A 17905-nucleotide genomic window follows, 5' to 3' on the forward strand; every position below is an offset into this window, starting at 1 on the left:
GACAATTTAAAGTGAAATTTAAAGGCTTAGCTAGGTTTATCAGGTTAGGCAGGTTAGGGTAATTAGGCAAGTTATTGTATAATGATGGTTTGTTCTGTAGACAGCCGAAAAAAAGAAATCGCTTAAAGGGGCTTATAATTTTGACCCTAAAATGGTTTTCAAAAAATTAAAAACTGCTTTTATTCTTGCCAAATTAAAACTAAGACTTTCTCCAAAAGAAAAAACATTATTAGACATACTATGAAAATTTCCTTGCTTTGTTAAACATTATTTGGATAATTTTTATAAAAGAAAAAAAAAATTAAAGAGGGACTAATATTTCTGACTTCAACTGTATTTGTGAGATAACAAAATATACAACTTCCTATCACCCATTTTTTTTCCTTCTACCCATTTTTTCCCCCACCCTCACGTCCCTTCCGAGTCGCTGTAAAATACAGCTGAAACCTTTTCAAATAACACAATTTAGGTAAAGTAACATAAACTTATGTTTTTTTTTACACTGAAGCTACAGTACAGAGCTAATTTTTTAAACCATTGCAGATGTCAGACAGGATTTAAACTTCGTAGCTTGACATTGTAAGTTTGAATCTCTGACCAGCACTGATTTGAACACAAACCACACCCTTCAGCAAAGTTTTGCCACTCTTAGCGAATAAATAAAAGTTTAAATTGAACCTCTCTTAATTGTCTCTTAAGCTTATTTCTCAATATTACATGGAAAAATTAGAAAAGGCCAATGCATACACCGGTTTGTAGACTCTCTACTCTGCGCAATCTGAAAAATGGTTGAAAGTGTACAAAAGAAATCTTTAAACTAAGTGTAAACAAGGTATACGTTCATATTTTTATTTTGCACCATGTTTAACTATCATTCTCACTGCAACTATCGATCTCCATATTGGTTCCCATGTTTCTGGCCAGCACATGAATTTTATATTTGCTGTAGGAGCCATTTGGTCACTTTATTTAGGTTGTTAATGATGATGTCTTTAATTTTTGAGATATGCACCCCTTGTAGGCCAGAGGAAGCTTAAAAGCCTGGGTGTGGCCAACTGGAGAAGGGCCTGCTGTTTGGAGCACATGGTCTTTAGACCTTACCCTCCAACCTTTTGGTGGCCAAGATTTATTAATTTATTTGATATCGGTTTTGTGTTCAAATTAACTCTACATTAAACAACAACAAATAAGACTTGTCGTTCCTTGTACTAATTGTAAGGAAGTGCCTAAAGCTCTCAGCAGACCCAAGGAACACCCAGGACTTTTGAGGAATCATAGTCACAACATTTGCAATTAATTAGGAATTCTTTTTAAATTACATTATTGACAAAACCACTCATGGGTCGTTTTAGTAGGTTTGATAATGTCTTGAAACCATATGGCAACAGAAATAAAGAATATAATGTTATACTCATAAGATCCAAGCTATTTTTAAATGATCGACTTGACATACATTTAACAAACATAGCCATTTCAGATTAAAAAACAAAAACAAATATTCTAAAAATGTTTAATTTGACTGTTTCTGCACCCTATTTTTTTGAATTGTTTAACAAAATATGTAACACTCAACATTGAGTGTACATTTACTCTACATAACTAAACTGCAAATGAAAAGTTTACCTAATATTTTGGCCCGATACTTACTTGATAATGCAAAGTAATAATTTAGTATTTGAGTTACAAACTAACATATTTGTGTCATGTCGGAACTAAAATGTGAATTTTATTGATAGAATACTAATGACTTTATGAAATAATATATAATAAAATGTATGCATAGTTTACATTTTGAGTTTTATTTGAACAAATTCATATTTTTATTTAGCAAATATACACTGAATTAACGGACTATTTTATTAAATATCTCATTATAAAATATGTTTTATGATTAAAGGGTTAGGGTTATGCAATAAAAATTTAATAAATAAAATAAAAGCATTGTTTTTATCTTTTTTATTCCATTAAAAAAAAGGTGAATTAATAAATAAAAAATATCCCACTATTAGGCATCACACACAAGTTTCTTGAGCACCACACATCAGCATATCGGAATGATGCCACTATAAATAAAGTGTTGAATGAAATGCAATTCACCTCTTAACACACAGCAGATCATGTCAGCTTTGAAACAGCAGTTCAAACCAGAGGCTTGTTTCCCATGATGCACTGCTCAGCTTGAAGATGCACAGATACGAGCTGAAAGTGTGTAGGTGTACATGTGTCCAGATGGACGACAGTGTGTGTGTGTGTGTGTGTGTGTGTGTGTGTGTGAGAGGGCTAAAAGGTCAGAGTGACTCACAGACTTGCGTATGTTTCCACGTGGTTTAGGTACAGGTTTGGAGGGTTTGCTGTCGAAGCTCTCAGGCAGAGTTGAAGACCCGTGGCCACTCTTTCTGGCCTGCAAAGCCAGCTGATATGCCACCTCAAACGCCTGGCCTAACGTCAAGATAATCTCATAGGCCAGATTCTGGGAGGAAAAACAAAAACAGAAGTAAATTAATATTTAAAAATCAACCAAAAGTTCACATTTAGGCTTCTGCACATAGAGGAAAAAAGCCTTCAAGATTTGACTGCAGTTTAGTTGCTACTACATTTGGCTACAGTTTCAGCATTTCTCTTCCATAATTTTAGAGCTTAGAGATGTTTAAATGATTAAAAACATGCTTTGAGCAGGTTCTGAATTATTCATGTGTTGTGACTAGCTGACGCAGAGACAGCTCCGTGGTGTTACTGTGACAGACGCCAACACAGAAGACACCAACTTATTAAAGCCACTATTTCCACAAATACAAAAACACATATGCTAGCAAAAAATGTAGACTTTCTAATTTAAATAAGTAAACAGGTGCTATAGGCATGAGATTTGCTATCATCAAGATCTGACAGACCAACAGAAGAAGTTAGATTGCTGTATTTTTGTTAAACTCTAGCTTCAAGTTTTGTTTTTGACCATTAGATTGTGTCTCGTTTAACGTAAATCTCTTTGACCCAAAATAATGACTATCTTTGACTATCACACATTTTTACAATGATTTACACTTGACACTAATAGAGAAAAATCTTGTCATGCGTATTTAAATCAAGTAATCATCTCTTTTAAGAATCCAAATATTAATAAATTGTCATTTTAAATCTTAATATTTGGTCAGTATCCTTCAAAACAGTAAGTTTTACCCATTTGTCAGCAAGATGTTTCTAACCACTTCAAGTATAAAGTTCACATATTGTTTTATATATTTTAGTAAGTAGTAGGGCTGTTTCTATTTTGTTTTGCTGTAATGTATATCATGATATAAATATAGTATTACCAGATGAATTGATTTGAGCTCTATTTGAAAAGATTTCATTTATTTAGATCGACTGGGGCGATTTACCTATGCAATGCATCTGCATGAAATATAATAGAATATGAGCATACTGTATATAACTACAATAGAATAAATGTAAAAGTTTAATAAACTGTGCTTTTTTACAATTTAACAATCAAACATAAAATAACATGGTCGTCATTGTATGAACAATTGTATACAATAATATGTAATACTATCTTTATCTTTTAATCTTAAATAAATAATCTAATCCTACGTTTAAAGTATTGTCGATGCACATATTGCGTTATAGATGTTTGAGCGATATTGTTCAGCCCTAGTACTGTAAGTTGTCAGAATAAGGGCTCTATTTTGACGGTCCATGCGCAAAGCGCAAAACGCAGGGCGCAAACGGTTTCAGGGCGTGTCAGAATCCACTTTTGCTAATTAAAGGTCGGAAAAATCTGCTTTGCGCTGTGGTGCATGGTCTAAAAGGGTTGAGTTTATTTTCTTATTGAGTTATAGGTGTGTTTTAAGAATAAATCAATTAGAGTCTCATCTCCCATTTCCTTTAAGAGCCAGTTGCATTGCGCCATAAGCACATTTGCTATTTACATGACGTACAGTAAAGTAAGTGCAAGTGGAAAAACTGAGCATTTAACTAGCAAGAAAACAGTTAAACAGAGCATCTGCGCACATATGAGTGCAAATGCATTTGCCATTTAAACAGCGTTTCGCAACACCTCAAAACGACTCTTGCGCCGAGCTGAAAGTAGCAAATAACAATTGCGTCGCGCCTTGCGCCACATTGTGCCAGGTGTATGATAGGGCCCTAAGTGTTTTCTTTCATTTTTCCATAAATGTATATGTTTTCGCAAATGTTATTGCATATAACATTTCATTATACCCATATTTGATTTTTGCATATCTTTCAAATAACTTGTTTATCTTGTACATAAAATTTGATGTCAACATCTAAATATTCAAGATTAAATAATTAAGGCAGCTTTTTCCTTTTTCAAATTTTCAAATTTTTTTTATCAATGTTCACAAATATTTAAACAAGTACTTCATTGTTATTTATCACAGTAACTCCTAAAAGAAGTCTTGCAACCTATGCATGACCTTTGAGCATTTGTAAGTGAGCTTTAATGGATGTTTTATTTTATTTATGTGCAGTACTGTATGTGTGATCATTTATGTATTACGAACCACATCGAAGGCTGTAAACACATGGCAGTAATGATGGCTGGATTTCAGGTCCTTGGTGATGTATGCAAATGTGGACAAATCTTCAGGATCCTGAGCCGCACAAGAGATATTCCTGATCTCATGCTCCGCGATAATGTTCTGAACAGCAGAGCAAAGAACACAATGTCAGATCCAATTCAAGGTGTATTTATTAACCACATTACTTTTCTACATAGCACACACAGTTGCAGACAAAACAAGTTACAAGTTTACAAGAGAGATTTCCCTCTTGTAAAAATGTAATTCTTATTAAAAGATTATTAAATTGGTATTTAAAAGAACAAAGTTGCTTTTTAAACAAGTCTTCAAACATAACAGTTTTAATAACTTATTTGTAATAACAATTTGTTGTTATTTCAATCATTTTAGTAATAACTTTTTTTGACAATGCCATTATGACAGAACAATATTTTACTAGTCATTTTACAGCATACTATTCAGTTAAAAGTGCAATGATAGGCTTAACTAAGGTTAACTAGGCAAGTGACTGAACTGCAGTGGTTAGTTCTGTAGCCAATGGAAATAAATAATTTCTTAAGAGGCTAATAATTTTGACCTTAAAACTGTCTTAAAAATGTAAAATAATATGTTTTCATTTCCGCCAAACCAAGAGAAATAGGACTTTCTGCAGAATAATAATTTAAAAAACTATTAAAATATCCTTGCTTTCTTAGTCATCACTTGTGAAATATTTTACAAAGAATAAACATATCACAGGAGGCTGAATAACTTTACCTTTAACTGTATACAGCTAAAATGTAAAGACCATTTGAAAATTCAGTTCTCCCGGATTTACTGGATTTATTAGGTATTAGCAAAAAGTGTGTAGTGGCAAAATGTTAATATTTGTGTTGGTTTTGTCCAAGTTTTAAATAAAAGAATATCGTAATAAAATATATTTTTAACAGAAACAACAAAGAATTTGAGCGATAGAAAATCTGAGTATTTCCTCTAAATATTGGTATCTTAACTCTTCTCAAGTTAAAACACTGATGTTGTTTTGTCTAAAAGTAATATAAACAGTAGACCATTTTGAAGAATGTAATCAACAACAACGGCCCTTATGTATTTCCTGTTTTACATTTTTAGTTTCTATGGCTTCTGAGAATGCAAATAAGTCCACATATTGATCAATAATTTTATGAGAGCTGTTTTAATGTTAAGCTATGATTAAATTCCCTTTTGTTACAGTAATGAAATAGTAGGACAACAAGCGGGAAATGTTCATGGGCCAATGAGATGACTACATTGAAAATGCCTAAATACCACATAATATTTATACTGTATATACACAAGCAAAGTAATTTTTTTTTCCTTTTAAAAATATTTCCCAGATTTCGCTTATCGGAGAGAATATTTTAAAAACGCATGTTTAGACATAATAGTTTTAAAAACTAATGTCTAATAACATTTTTTGTCTTTGCCATGGTGACTGCATAATATTGGTTTACTTATTTTGCAAGATAATATTTTTCACTTTAAGTGCAATTTAAGGACTTAACTAGATTTAATTTAAATTATTGGATAAAAAACTATTTAAAACTGATCACAAATTAAAGAAAAAATAAGACAATCCCGACAAGAAAAATATATTATAGGAAATACTGTGAAAATTTCCTTGGTCTGTTACACAACTAAAAGAATAAAAAATTTCATAGGAGGGCTAATAAATTTGACTTCAACTGCATTCATTGGTTAAGTAATTATTTTTTTCTTTCAGTCACTCATTTTTTCATTAATTTGTAATTAAACATTTATAATAAAAATCCTCAATTATATGTGCTAAATTAGTGATTTCAAGGTAGTGCAATAAAATGGAAGTTAAGCACAAAATGTGACTTCTAACGGCACTTAATCATTCTCTGTGAGATTAATGTAACATCCTTTATCTTTCTTTCCTCAGTGAAACTCAATTGATTGTGATTTATTAATTTAAATACATTTTCCCTCACTCACAGCCCTAACCTTTATACGTGTTAAAATGAAAAGATGAAAGTTACGAAAACAACCTATGTATAAATTTGGCAGCATTTGATCACCTTGTTAGTAGCATCGATGAACTTGACGCCCTTATAGGAGACAGACAGTACTATGGTGGGGATCTTCTTCATCTGTTCTGTCGACTTCTTACAGAAAGAACGAGAAGGGAAAAGATCAGCATTAACATTCACAGACTGACTGAGATCTATTCAATACAGGCTCAAACGCACACTCAATTATTTACACGTGACGTCATTCAGTCCCCTGCAATAACCCAGATAGTGTGGCATCTCATGAGACAAATAAAAAGGGCCGAAATAACATTGTGTAGTGTTCAAAATGAGGCCTTATTGAATGTGAAAGTGGCTGGTAATGAATGCACCTCTGCTGAAATAAAAGGCTGTTTTAGCTGCGCCGGTAGAAAAAACAAGGCTTTCAAAGGATTTTCATTCAGATGTTGATAGCAAGTTTTACAAATATTTATAAAGAAACGTTGAATTAAATGTTTGATGCTTAATTTTTGGAGACATAGTAAAACTGAGAAGAAGAAGGACTTTGTGATATGAGAACATTTTTTATATATATATGTTTTCTTGCATTTCTTGCTTATACTACTATATATTTTTTATACATTGACTATAAAAAAATTCATCATACCCCTTTGAAATGATTACTTACAGTATTTGTCATACAGCCTGAAATCAAATCACCTTTCAAATAATTTTTCCAGTCTTTGAAATATGTTTGTAGCCTTCTCCTAACCGTTGTCTTCATCCACAAGGTCTTTAAAAAGCAGGGCGTAATGTAGTTGATGATTTTCTATAGGCACTGTATATTAATTTGTCAACAATGTTTTAATGGGATTGGATTACTCTATAAATATTGCTTTCCTGACTCAAAATTCTAAATTTAATCAAAAAATTAATTACTACAGTACATATCGTTTATTATAATTTTTATTACTATACTATTATATACATAATTATACTATACTATTTCAAAGCAAATTGTGACTGTTAGTAATATTTACTGTTAGGAACATTTGATACTCATACTTTCCTTGTATATTAAATGCAATTTTATCTGTATTTCATAAAACAACAAAAATAAAGGTGAGCCAACAAATAATAACAAAATACAACAATTAACTCGCCAACTTGAAGAAAACGGAAACATTGGATATTAATATATGTAAATAAATAAAGTTTATTTGACATCATGCTACCTTTAATACATTATTATTAATGGTATTTATATACAGTTATTATATAACAGCATTATTTAAAGTGGACCTTTTCACAAGACTGTTATGATGCATTTAACAGCCATCATAATCTTAAATCCTTTAAACTTTTTAATATTTAGATTTTTTTTTAAAACACGAACATTTGTATGCATTTATGAATGTATTATATCATATTTGCGTACAAAATGTCAAAAAACAAATTACTGCTTATGCGAGGTGTTTCTAATGTAGCGTCTATGAGGTTGAGAGTAAATTTGATGTTATTCTCTCCTCTGGCTCACACTATTTTTTCCTTTTTCTGAAAGTCGTTTTTTACTTTTTTTACGTTTATTTATGTGCTTTTTGCTGCAACAAAATACAGGAAAAAAACTATTCAATACACTACAATATAATACATATAAAATACAATACATTAAAAAATATATATATAATAATAATAAAATAAAATAATTAAAAAAAACACTAACCTATGACAGAACAACCAAACGACAGAACACAGAGGGACAAATGCACATGAAAGCAAAATATAATTTAGCTGGTCAGGTAATGCATAAATAAAAGCAATTATAAAGTAACGTTGTTGTATCAACAGAAAATGCATTACCCTGACTACAGTTTTATTGTCAAATAATAGTTTGGCCACATTATTAAGAATTTTATAGATTATGAATATTAATTAAGCTCAATCTTTAATTACTGTGCTATCGAAAGGGGTTATTGGTTAGCTTGTGTTTCTTCCAATGCTAATATCTGTCCCCATGTTTTGTCAAACATACGCAATTTGTCATTATTGATATATCTCAACGTCTCCAAAGCAAGCATGTTTACCATATCTTTTTCTGAAAGTCTTGATAACACCATTCTGGAGCTTTTCTTTTATTATTTTAGCAAATAGGGTTGTAAAAAATTTATGAAAAACATGGAAATGTGAAAAGGATCTATATTACAATATTTAAAAGATTTTAGCAGTTAAAAAAATTGCAATTAAAAATTCTAATAAACTTTAAAATAATCTATAAAATTGCTATAAACTACAAATGGCACGTATGTGTCTCAAATAACTACAAACAAACAGCAAGCACCATGGAAAAAATATGACATTTTGAAGAACACAATCTTCCCTTTTTAAATAGGGTATATGCACAACTACTGTTCCCTTCTATGCCGATAAACTTCTGGTAAACGGTTAAATGACTTTTTTCAATTTTATACGGTTCCTTTAACAGCATTGATGTTGTAATGTAATTAAAATACAATCAGCTAAATAGACTTCAGCATTTATTTACTTGTTCAAGCGTAAAACAAGATGAAAAGCCGTTTACACACATGCACCTGTCAGGATCAGCGGGCTAGCGCAGAAACTCCATTGTATAAAATATATAAATACTGGGATAAAATAAATGTTCATATTGTAAGGACATTGTAGGACTTTCCAGTATGTGTCACTATTGTTTGCATATGTATATTATTAAAGATGGATGTTATTACGCTTCAGAGTATTTGAAGGATAAATATAAGTATGTATATTTGCCATGTAAGTTTAAATGCAGGCACATTTATGTTGTATTTTCATATATGTCATAATTGTGATAGATTACGCATATGTGTATTACCGTTTCTAGCCGATAGGTTGTGTCTGAGAATAAATTAAGACGCAGGTTTCATTTTTCTTTTCTCTCAGTTAGTTATTGTTCAGGGCCGGTACGCTTGCCGGTTTATAACCTAGCTACTAGCAACTGTTAATTAAACGAGGAAGGACGTCTAAGTTTGACAGACTCGTGTACCGTCAGTACAGCTGTCTAGTTTGTGGATGAACATTGTGTATGTGTACGCAATAAAAGTTCAGCAGTGGCTCGAGTTGTATCTATTGTACTTGCCCTGAAACCCTTCCAGTTGGGAGTTTATTGAGGTACAGAGAGTAACCTGATAAAAACGGGACAGACATGGCATGGAAAAAATTATTTAATGCAGTGCTTCTTGTACATTCTGAGACCCACTTTATATTGTATATCAATCAGGCAGTGAAGATTGTCGATTTTTAAAGAAAACAGACCTTAAACACGCCAATTTTGTAACGCCATGTAGTTCCCTGGAAGCGCTTGATCCAGGCTACTGCAAAATTAAAAAAGTCCTTCTGGATACTTCTGCATTTACTCTTTATTTTAAAATTAGAAATAAAAATGTCTGCAAGTAACACTTTACTTAGAATTTAATGTACAAATTTTTGTTCAACAGAAAACAGACTGATTTATTGTTATTCTTATATATATTATTATATAACTGTAATATTTTAATTATGTTAATATTCTACATTTTAAAATGATATTACTTATAGTTTTTTCAAAAGAATCTAAGCTATTTTGAGCAGACAGACAATAACAGCTCTGGTTTAGCTGAAAACAGACTGCTTTCCCTTTGGTCTGTCAGTATAGGGCAAGCCCTCTGAAAACCCAGCAAACCAGGAAAAAAAATCTCAGTCTGCAGGACCCCAAAATCACATGGAGCAGAGGAAGATGAAGGTGATGAAGAATTCAAACTCATTTTCATATCTTCCTGCGCCGTCATATTAGCTGTCAGAGAGGAATATATATTCATGTGGACCTCATTTCCTCTCTCGCTCTCTCTCCTCTTTGCTGTTCTGTACCTGCCAAAATATTCAGCCTAAAACAAAGAGTGCGGGATGGAGGACCTACATTTACACCCTCTGACTGTATTAATGTGCGTGTGAAGAAGCGAGGGGCGGCAGGTCTCAAACTCTCATCCGAAACAGCAGAGAGGGCGAAAGAGAGAGAGACGGAGAACAGATGGTGTTTTACATGCACACAAACACAGAGCCAGTGAACTGTCCTGCCGTGTTAAATAATCTCATGAGGCTGCAAGGTATGCTGAGGTAAAAGACGCTTAAAGGGGACATGAAAATCAGACTTTTGCTTTGTTTAAGTGTATATTAAGTTATATTGGGTCCATAGTGCTTCTACCAGCTGATTAACATGAATAAAACCAAATTTGTTTTAGTAATAGTAATTATTTCCATTAAATTTGTTAATGATCTGCATGTTTCCACCCACTTTGCCATTTCTGCTTACTCGCTGTAGCAGCAGAGATTTACAAAATCTGTGCCATAAAAGAAAACATTACAATTTTTTTTTATTGTAGAGACTTCACAAATCTGAAGACCTTAAGGAAGAGTTTCTCTATAAATGGAAATATTTTATTGTTACGACCAGTGTTTTTTTTTATTATTTATATTTTTTATGTGTATCTTTATGTGTTTTCTTGTCCCTCCTTCCTGTGTGTTTTCTCATCCTATAGATTGCCTATAGTAATATGATCCAGACTGTGATCAGCTGCTGATTAAGGCATGGGCTATAAGCAAAGCTGCTGGTAGGGCTCTAGGAGCTCATTTCTATGATGGGGTAGAGAGCTCTTGGATCCCCTCCACCATTATGTCTTATGCAGAGATTGTCCAAAAAGGATATGAAATATTTTAGAAAAATTGAGCATAAAGGGGTGGCCTGAATATTCTTTCACTTTAGTGAGTGTCCGTGTTTGGTTGTGGACCAAAAGGGATCTTTTTGGAAAATCCACCAACACAACCCAATTATTAATTATGCCCTTTAGTAATTTATTGTCACCTAGACTCGGAGCGAAATAGTTATATATTTGGGAAAATGTACTTAATGCCACACTACTTTACCAATGAGGGTTAGTTCAACACTGTTTATGCAGGATGTATCAATATCAATGCTTTGTGCGCTAATGTCATATCAAAAATAAAAACTAAGTCTAGTTACCATAACGTTACCATTATAACAAACTGTGATTCATAAAGGCTGATTTATTATGCAGTATAGTCAGCTGACACAATTTTTAAGATTAGAGCAATATACTAATAGTAAAATTTTTATTTTCAAACACTAGCACATTCGAGAATTAACTGAGAGCAGTAACATGCTAGTTGATGTGTTAATTAACGTTACTCCACAACAACAAAAGGTTTAGTGTCTGTCATGGTGACACAAGCCTTACCCTCATTTTTGCACAGGCATCATGTGTGGATTCTGTACCGCGCAGCTCCTTCACCAACATCGAGCCCAGATACTGCAGAGCAAACACACACACACACATAATCACTGTACAATTCATCTGTAAGTGTATCATCTAACAAATGTAGATAGATTAAAAAACAACAGTAACTGAATACATTTATGGTGTATTCGTTTTCTATATGTAAAATATATGTCACAAAAATGTACGATATTTAACATTATCATTATTAACTTTAAGCTAATTGTTTAAGCTATGTATTAATTCAAGTATTTATTTATTAAAATTAATGTAAGCCTGTTTATATTCATATTCTTTTTTATCAAAGGTTAACATTCATTAATTTTCTTTTCGGTTTAGTCCCATTATTAATCACAGCGGAATGAACCTCCAACTTATCCAGCATATGTTTTACGCAGTATACGGATGCCCTTCTACCCAAACCACCCATACACTTCCATTAACACAAATACACTACGGACAATTTAGCTTAACCAATTCACCTGTACCACATTTCTTTGAACTTGTGGGGGAAACCTGAGCACCCGGAGGAAACACACGCAAACATGGGGAGAACATGCAAACTCCACACTGAAATTGCAACTTACCCAGCAGAAGCTTGACCCAGTGTTTTTTTTAGGAACCGTGCTGCTCAAGATTAACATTACTATTAATAATATTATTAACTTTAATAATTACTTTTTATTGCAAAACATTACAATCTAGATGTGTATATAAAACAAGTAACAATAGCCTTGTCAGGTTGTACAGTAAATGTGTATGACTGTGAGTGAATGTAAAAGTAGCTGTCTGAAGTCAAATGTGCAGGAAAAGGCTCTCTTTGCTGTTGAAATCTGGTGAAATGTTACGCAGCACTGCTGCCCCTCAGACAAGGACAACCTTTATCAAGCCACTGGCCCATGTTTCACATCAAACCTTTCTGCAATCTACCATCAGCACATGTGACAAGCTTTTGTTAAACACTCAGATACTGCAAAACTCCATCTTCTAAAGATCAGATTGAAGACTGAATGGTGATGGTGAAGGTGACAGGCTGATGCTGGAGTCACAGGTACTCATTTTCAATGTCAAAGTTAAATTTCCAAATCCACTATACAGCGATAATCATCCTACAACTTTTTGGTTTTTATTTATTGATTATTTTTAACACTAATACATATTAATTCACAAGTTGTAGTAATATTTTGTCTTTAATTTTAATATCTTAATAATTTTAATTTTACTTATTTTGTCTTCCATGTTAAAAGGTACGACTAGCGATGTAACTCATCTAGTGATGTCAAACACACAAGGCATATCGCCAATTTTTGTATCTAAAAATGAGCGAACAACACATTAAAGTCGCAGCTTTATGCAATTTAATGGCAAGTAACATGAACAAGGATCTGTGCATTTATGCTTTGTTTACTTATGGTTATATTGCTTCATGTACATTGTGTTTTTGTTGCCATAGGAACATTTGATTTTCTGATTTAAGTTATTGTTTGCTAAACCTGCACTTGGAAAACTAGCTCACAGGGATTTTTTTTTTACAAAACTGCATAAAGCTGCTTTATAAAAGCCATAAAAGAGCTGTGCAATTTGATTAAAATATGAAATTGTGATTTTTCTGATTGATATTGTGATTCGATTTGAGATTTAATTTAATGAAGCCTAGTATCAGCTCATTATTCTTAATAATGTGCAGCACACACTTTAAATGAAAGGAATACAACAACCTTTAATGGTCTTTTAAAAATATATATATATTTATTAACTACCTATATAAACATGCATGAACAATAACAGCTAATTACAATGTTACAGGATTTACACTAAGTTTTCAAAATCATAATAATCATTCATGATTTTAATAATAATGTAAATATGAAATGGTAACATTAACCGTCAGAACGTTTTCAGTGGTTTACCTTGAAACTGGCGATCGTGACCACACAAGGTACTACATAATCATAAAATCATTACACTTCTACACTCCACTGTATGATTTGAGCTCAGACAGGCATTGATCCACAGATCTGGCCGTTTCTTCAAGGCTCAGCACGGGAAGTAAACTCTTGACCTCCGTCACACTCACACACATGCATTCTGCTTATAAACTCCATCAGTGCGTTTGGCACAGCCAATCAGATTTACATGGTTGTTGCTAGGAAACAGAGTGGGTTTATGTAAGCTAATACTAGAGCCGCTCGGCCCAGAGAGAGCTGAAAAACACTGTATTGATTGAAGGTTAAAACACCATTATTCACCACTGAAATACTAAAGCACTCGCTGATAGCTTTCACGTTTGCTTTTCTCTTCTTATCTGAAGGCCAAATCTGCACTGAAATACATTCGCATTAAGGCAAGACACTGCGGGGGAAACGGGGAAAAAAATGTATCTATCTATACTTTACTATCTATACTTCACTATATCTTACTCATCATACAGTACGTCCCCAGCTTGATTAATTGCATAATTTAAAATAAATAAATAAATCGCAAACATTTTTGTATTACACAATTTTCTAAATAAATTGCTTAATAAATAAGTTGTGTTTAAATATCTGATATCTGAGCATTGGCTACAATAAGGTCTAAAACAATAAGGTTTATTTAAGGTTAATTATGTCACTTTCCAAAACCTTTTCATTCAATGTTTCTCACTGGTGAATAGATCTTCCCATTATCATTCACACTGCAGACAAACGACAACTAAAAACCCATATATTCATAGAGCACCAAACCCCAGAGAATAATACCAAAACCGCCTATAGAAGATCTTTGTAATGTAATGTATTTTTATGTAATGTAATGTGCATTTATATAGCGCATTTTATCATGTATGGCCAAACACCCAAAGCGCTTTACTATCATGAGGGGGGTCTCTCCACACCACCATCATTGTGCAGCATCCACTTAGATGATGCGACGGTGGTCACAGAACAATGGCGCCAGTGCGCTCACCACACACCAGCTAATGGTGGAGAGAAGGCTTACACCCCTACTCTTTACAAAAAATGTCATAGGATTTTTAAAGGCGGAAATACTTTCCGACTCCAAAAGACTTTCTCTCTCTGTTTCTTTTTCAAATAATAATAATAATAATAAAAAAACCTCCTACTCTAGCATTAAATTTCTCTGGACACAAACAAGTCACTTTGAATAACTAACACTTCTTGTATGTATTGCCTTTACTTGTTGAATTGCTGAATGCCTCCTCAATTGTGAGTCGCTTTGAAAAAAAGCATCTGCTAAATGACTAAATGTAAATGTCTAAATGTCAATGGACAAAAGAAACAATTAAAAGTCTATTTTAGATGTTAATTTACATTTGCAAAAAAAAAAAATTGATAGAATCCCCCTTAAAAATTTGGTAGCCCAAAGTGTTGATGTCGGTCAGTCAAACAGGCAGACTCACATATGCTTCATAGTCACAGGACTGGAAGATGAGCTTCTCTGGATGGTGTTGCCAGTACTGCACCGGTGTAGACGACGTCGCCTCATTTGGGGGTCGTAGCGTGATGGGCTCACACCATTCACCTTGCTGGAAAATCAGAGGTGACAAGGATACATGTTAATCAATAAATCCAGCTCCGGTGTTTAGGTTGCAATCACTGAACCTCAAGTTTTTTTAAATCTACTGACTGATTATTGCTTGCTTGCTTGATTGACTGATTGATTAATTTGTTTCAATTTTAGCTGCAAGCACTCATCGATAATCTCACAAACTTCTGTCCAAATGCTACATATTGTATCCTATAACCCCACTTAACCGAGTGCACTGCGATAATCATCTTTCTTTTTTCCTGGAACACAGGGTTCAGCCTGTACCTGAATAGTTGCTAAGCAATTCAGTTCACATTTTTTATTTGTTCTAAAGCCTTTTTCCTCCTCTCTCTCTCCCACTGTAACAATATATTGTGCCACAGGGCAGGAAAACACTGATAAAGGCTAAAAGAGGATGAGCACACATGGCTTTTGTGTAACCCTTTGCCATTACCTTCAGTGTAATAACTCATTCTATTCACAATCACCGCAAAACACACATCACTGATAAGCTCACAATGAGAGATCTCAGCCAAAATACATTCACAAACACACACACACACACACACACACACACACACACACACACACACACACACACACATCACACCACTGATTTACTGGGAGTCTGTCCTGACAAAAAGGTGCACAAAGTGAAACTGATCACACCAAAACACAGGCAGAGAAGAGTAGTGCACTAACTCACCATACTGACTTGTGCCATCTGTCTCTCTAGTTTAGAGCGCGGCACATCCTCAAAGTAGTTGTCGTTGCGTCTGCGTCTGGCATCCGCCTGCATGATGAGGTGCTGGACGTCCAGAGAGCCGGCGTTGGGGTAGGCCTGACTCAGAGACGGGGACAGCTGAGGGGGAGTGTGGTTCCCAGTCGGCTCCTGCGGCATGGTGATTGAAAAAAAGGTTTAAGGGGTTAGCATGGTGGTTTGACAGGACTTGACAGTGTCAGCATTTTGTGACTGTAATCCAACTGTGAACTGTATTTAAGAGCAAGTGTGGGAAAAAAGCAGGTTTGCATGAGATTTCAAAGTCACAGTGAAATGCAAAAGCAGCAACTATGATGAAATCAGTTCCCAATAGACAAAATCCAGTCCCCGGTCCCGCTCTACGTTTTTTCTTGTTCACAAATCTGGTTTATTCACATAAGTCAGAACAGGAGAAAATTACTATGGCAGCTTTCAGGTTTCAAATGCACTTTAAAAGTCTTACAATCGGTGATAAGTATTTTACATTTTAGAAGTTCTTCCTGTGCTTAAATAACAAATATCCCTACATAACTTCTAAATGTGATCATTACACCACAAAATGCAATGATTTTAATATGGGTTCCCACTCTAAGACAAATATCAAAAACCGTGATTTTCAAGTGACACAAAAATCTGAATTTCCATGAGCACTAAAGAAAAAAAGGCTGCATTGCATAATATTTAAATGATTTTAGCGTGAATAAAATCTTGCATGACTTTAATAGCCAGTTTTACAACATTTGATAATTTACCTCAAAAACATGTGAAAAGCTCCCTCTTCCATATTTGATAGCTCGATAGTAGCTTTACAAAGTTTACATTTCACTTTTCTGTAGTCTATCGTTTAAACACTTTAAAATAGTCAGCCTTTCAAATGCAGATTTTGAAGCCAAAGCTCTTAAAATGTATATTATCCTGGCATGATAGCCTGACTTAAGGGATTGGCAGTTGATGAGCATAAAAATTATTAAATGGAGCTGAAAATAGCCTAACCATAACAATAGGCGTAAAGCATAACAGTAGGCGTAAAGCATAACAATAGGGGTAAAACATAAGAGTATAAAAAATACATTATGAAAAATGACATTTTAATAAATAAACAATTTTTTTTTATTGACAAACAAAAATACCAGATATTCTATAATCTTGACTCAAAGTAATATAAAATGGCAGAATAATGTTCATGAGGGAAACTAACAGTGTGCAATCTAACTGTTATTAGAGCATGTCATGATTTCACCAAGTATGATGCAATCGTAGATAAGCATCAATTTTGATCCTTTTTGTTTGAAAATCTAATCCATATCTACAGTATTCCCTACCCCTAATCCCAACTATAACCATAAATTATTCCAAAAATTAAAGGAGAATAAAAGTTGGATAACAATCATGTAGAAGGGCATAAACCTAATCGTAAGATTAAACTTAACATAAACAGTAAACCTGTCCCTTGTTCCAGGATCAGCATAGATGTCAATCCAGGAACATGTCCTACTTACGGTGGACGAGAGAGCTTAACGTGCATCAAATTAAATGACATGTACAATTACAAAAAACGCCAGCAAATTAAGAATTTTCACACAATGCAATTAATTTCATAAAACGTGCTGCATTTTCACACAATGCAAACAATTTAAGAAAACACTCACAACACTCCTAAAAATATCATAGCACAATGGAAATGTTTCAAGTGGACTCAAAAACATGACAAGACACTTCTCTGCCATGACTATTGCTCAGTGAAGTTTTAGGTGATTTATT

The 17905-nt window shown here is 33.5% G+C and overlaps 1 protein-coding gene across 23 annotated transcripts in view; it reads right to left on the bottom strand.

The window, feature by feature from the left end:
- The window catches only part of anks1b (ankyrin repeat and sterile alpha motif domain containing 1B), a 315281-nt gene that overhangs the window by 12872 nt on the left and 284504 nt on the right, over window positions 1-17905 (bottom strand). For 9 of the 23 annotated variants that reach the window (XM_017355052.3, XM_073946403.1, XM_073946405.1 and 6 more), the window contains 6 exons: window positions 16091-16276; window positions 15257-15382; window positions 11818-11889; window positions 6602-6688; window positions 4524-4661; window positions 2303-2470 (listed from right to left, as the gene is read on the bottom strand). In XM_017355052.3, coding sequence (XP_017210541.1) covers window positions 2303-2470; window positions 4524-4661; window positions 6602-6688; window positions 11818-11889; window positions 15257-15382; window positions 16091-16276 — 777 coding nt within the window. The remainder of the gene's footprint in view (window positions 1-2302; window positions 2471-4523; window positions 4662-6601; window positions 6689-11817; window positions 11890-15256; window positions 15383-16090; window positions 16277-17905) is intronic. The other 14 variants (XM_021475055.2, XM_073946404.1, XM_073946408.1 and 11 more) reach the window with 3 other exon arrangements.

The sequence above is a fragment of the Danio rerio genome, chromosome 4 (genome assembly GCF_049306965.1).
Source record: "Danio rerio strain Tuebingen ecotype United States chromosome 4, GRCz12tu, whole genome shotgun sequence".
Taxonomy (NCBI): Eukaryota; Metazoa; Chordata; class Actinopteri; order Cypriniformes; family Danionidae; genus Danio; species Danio rerio.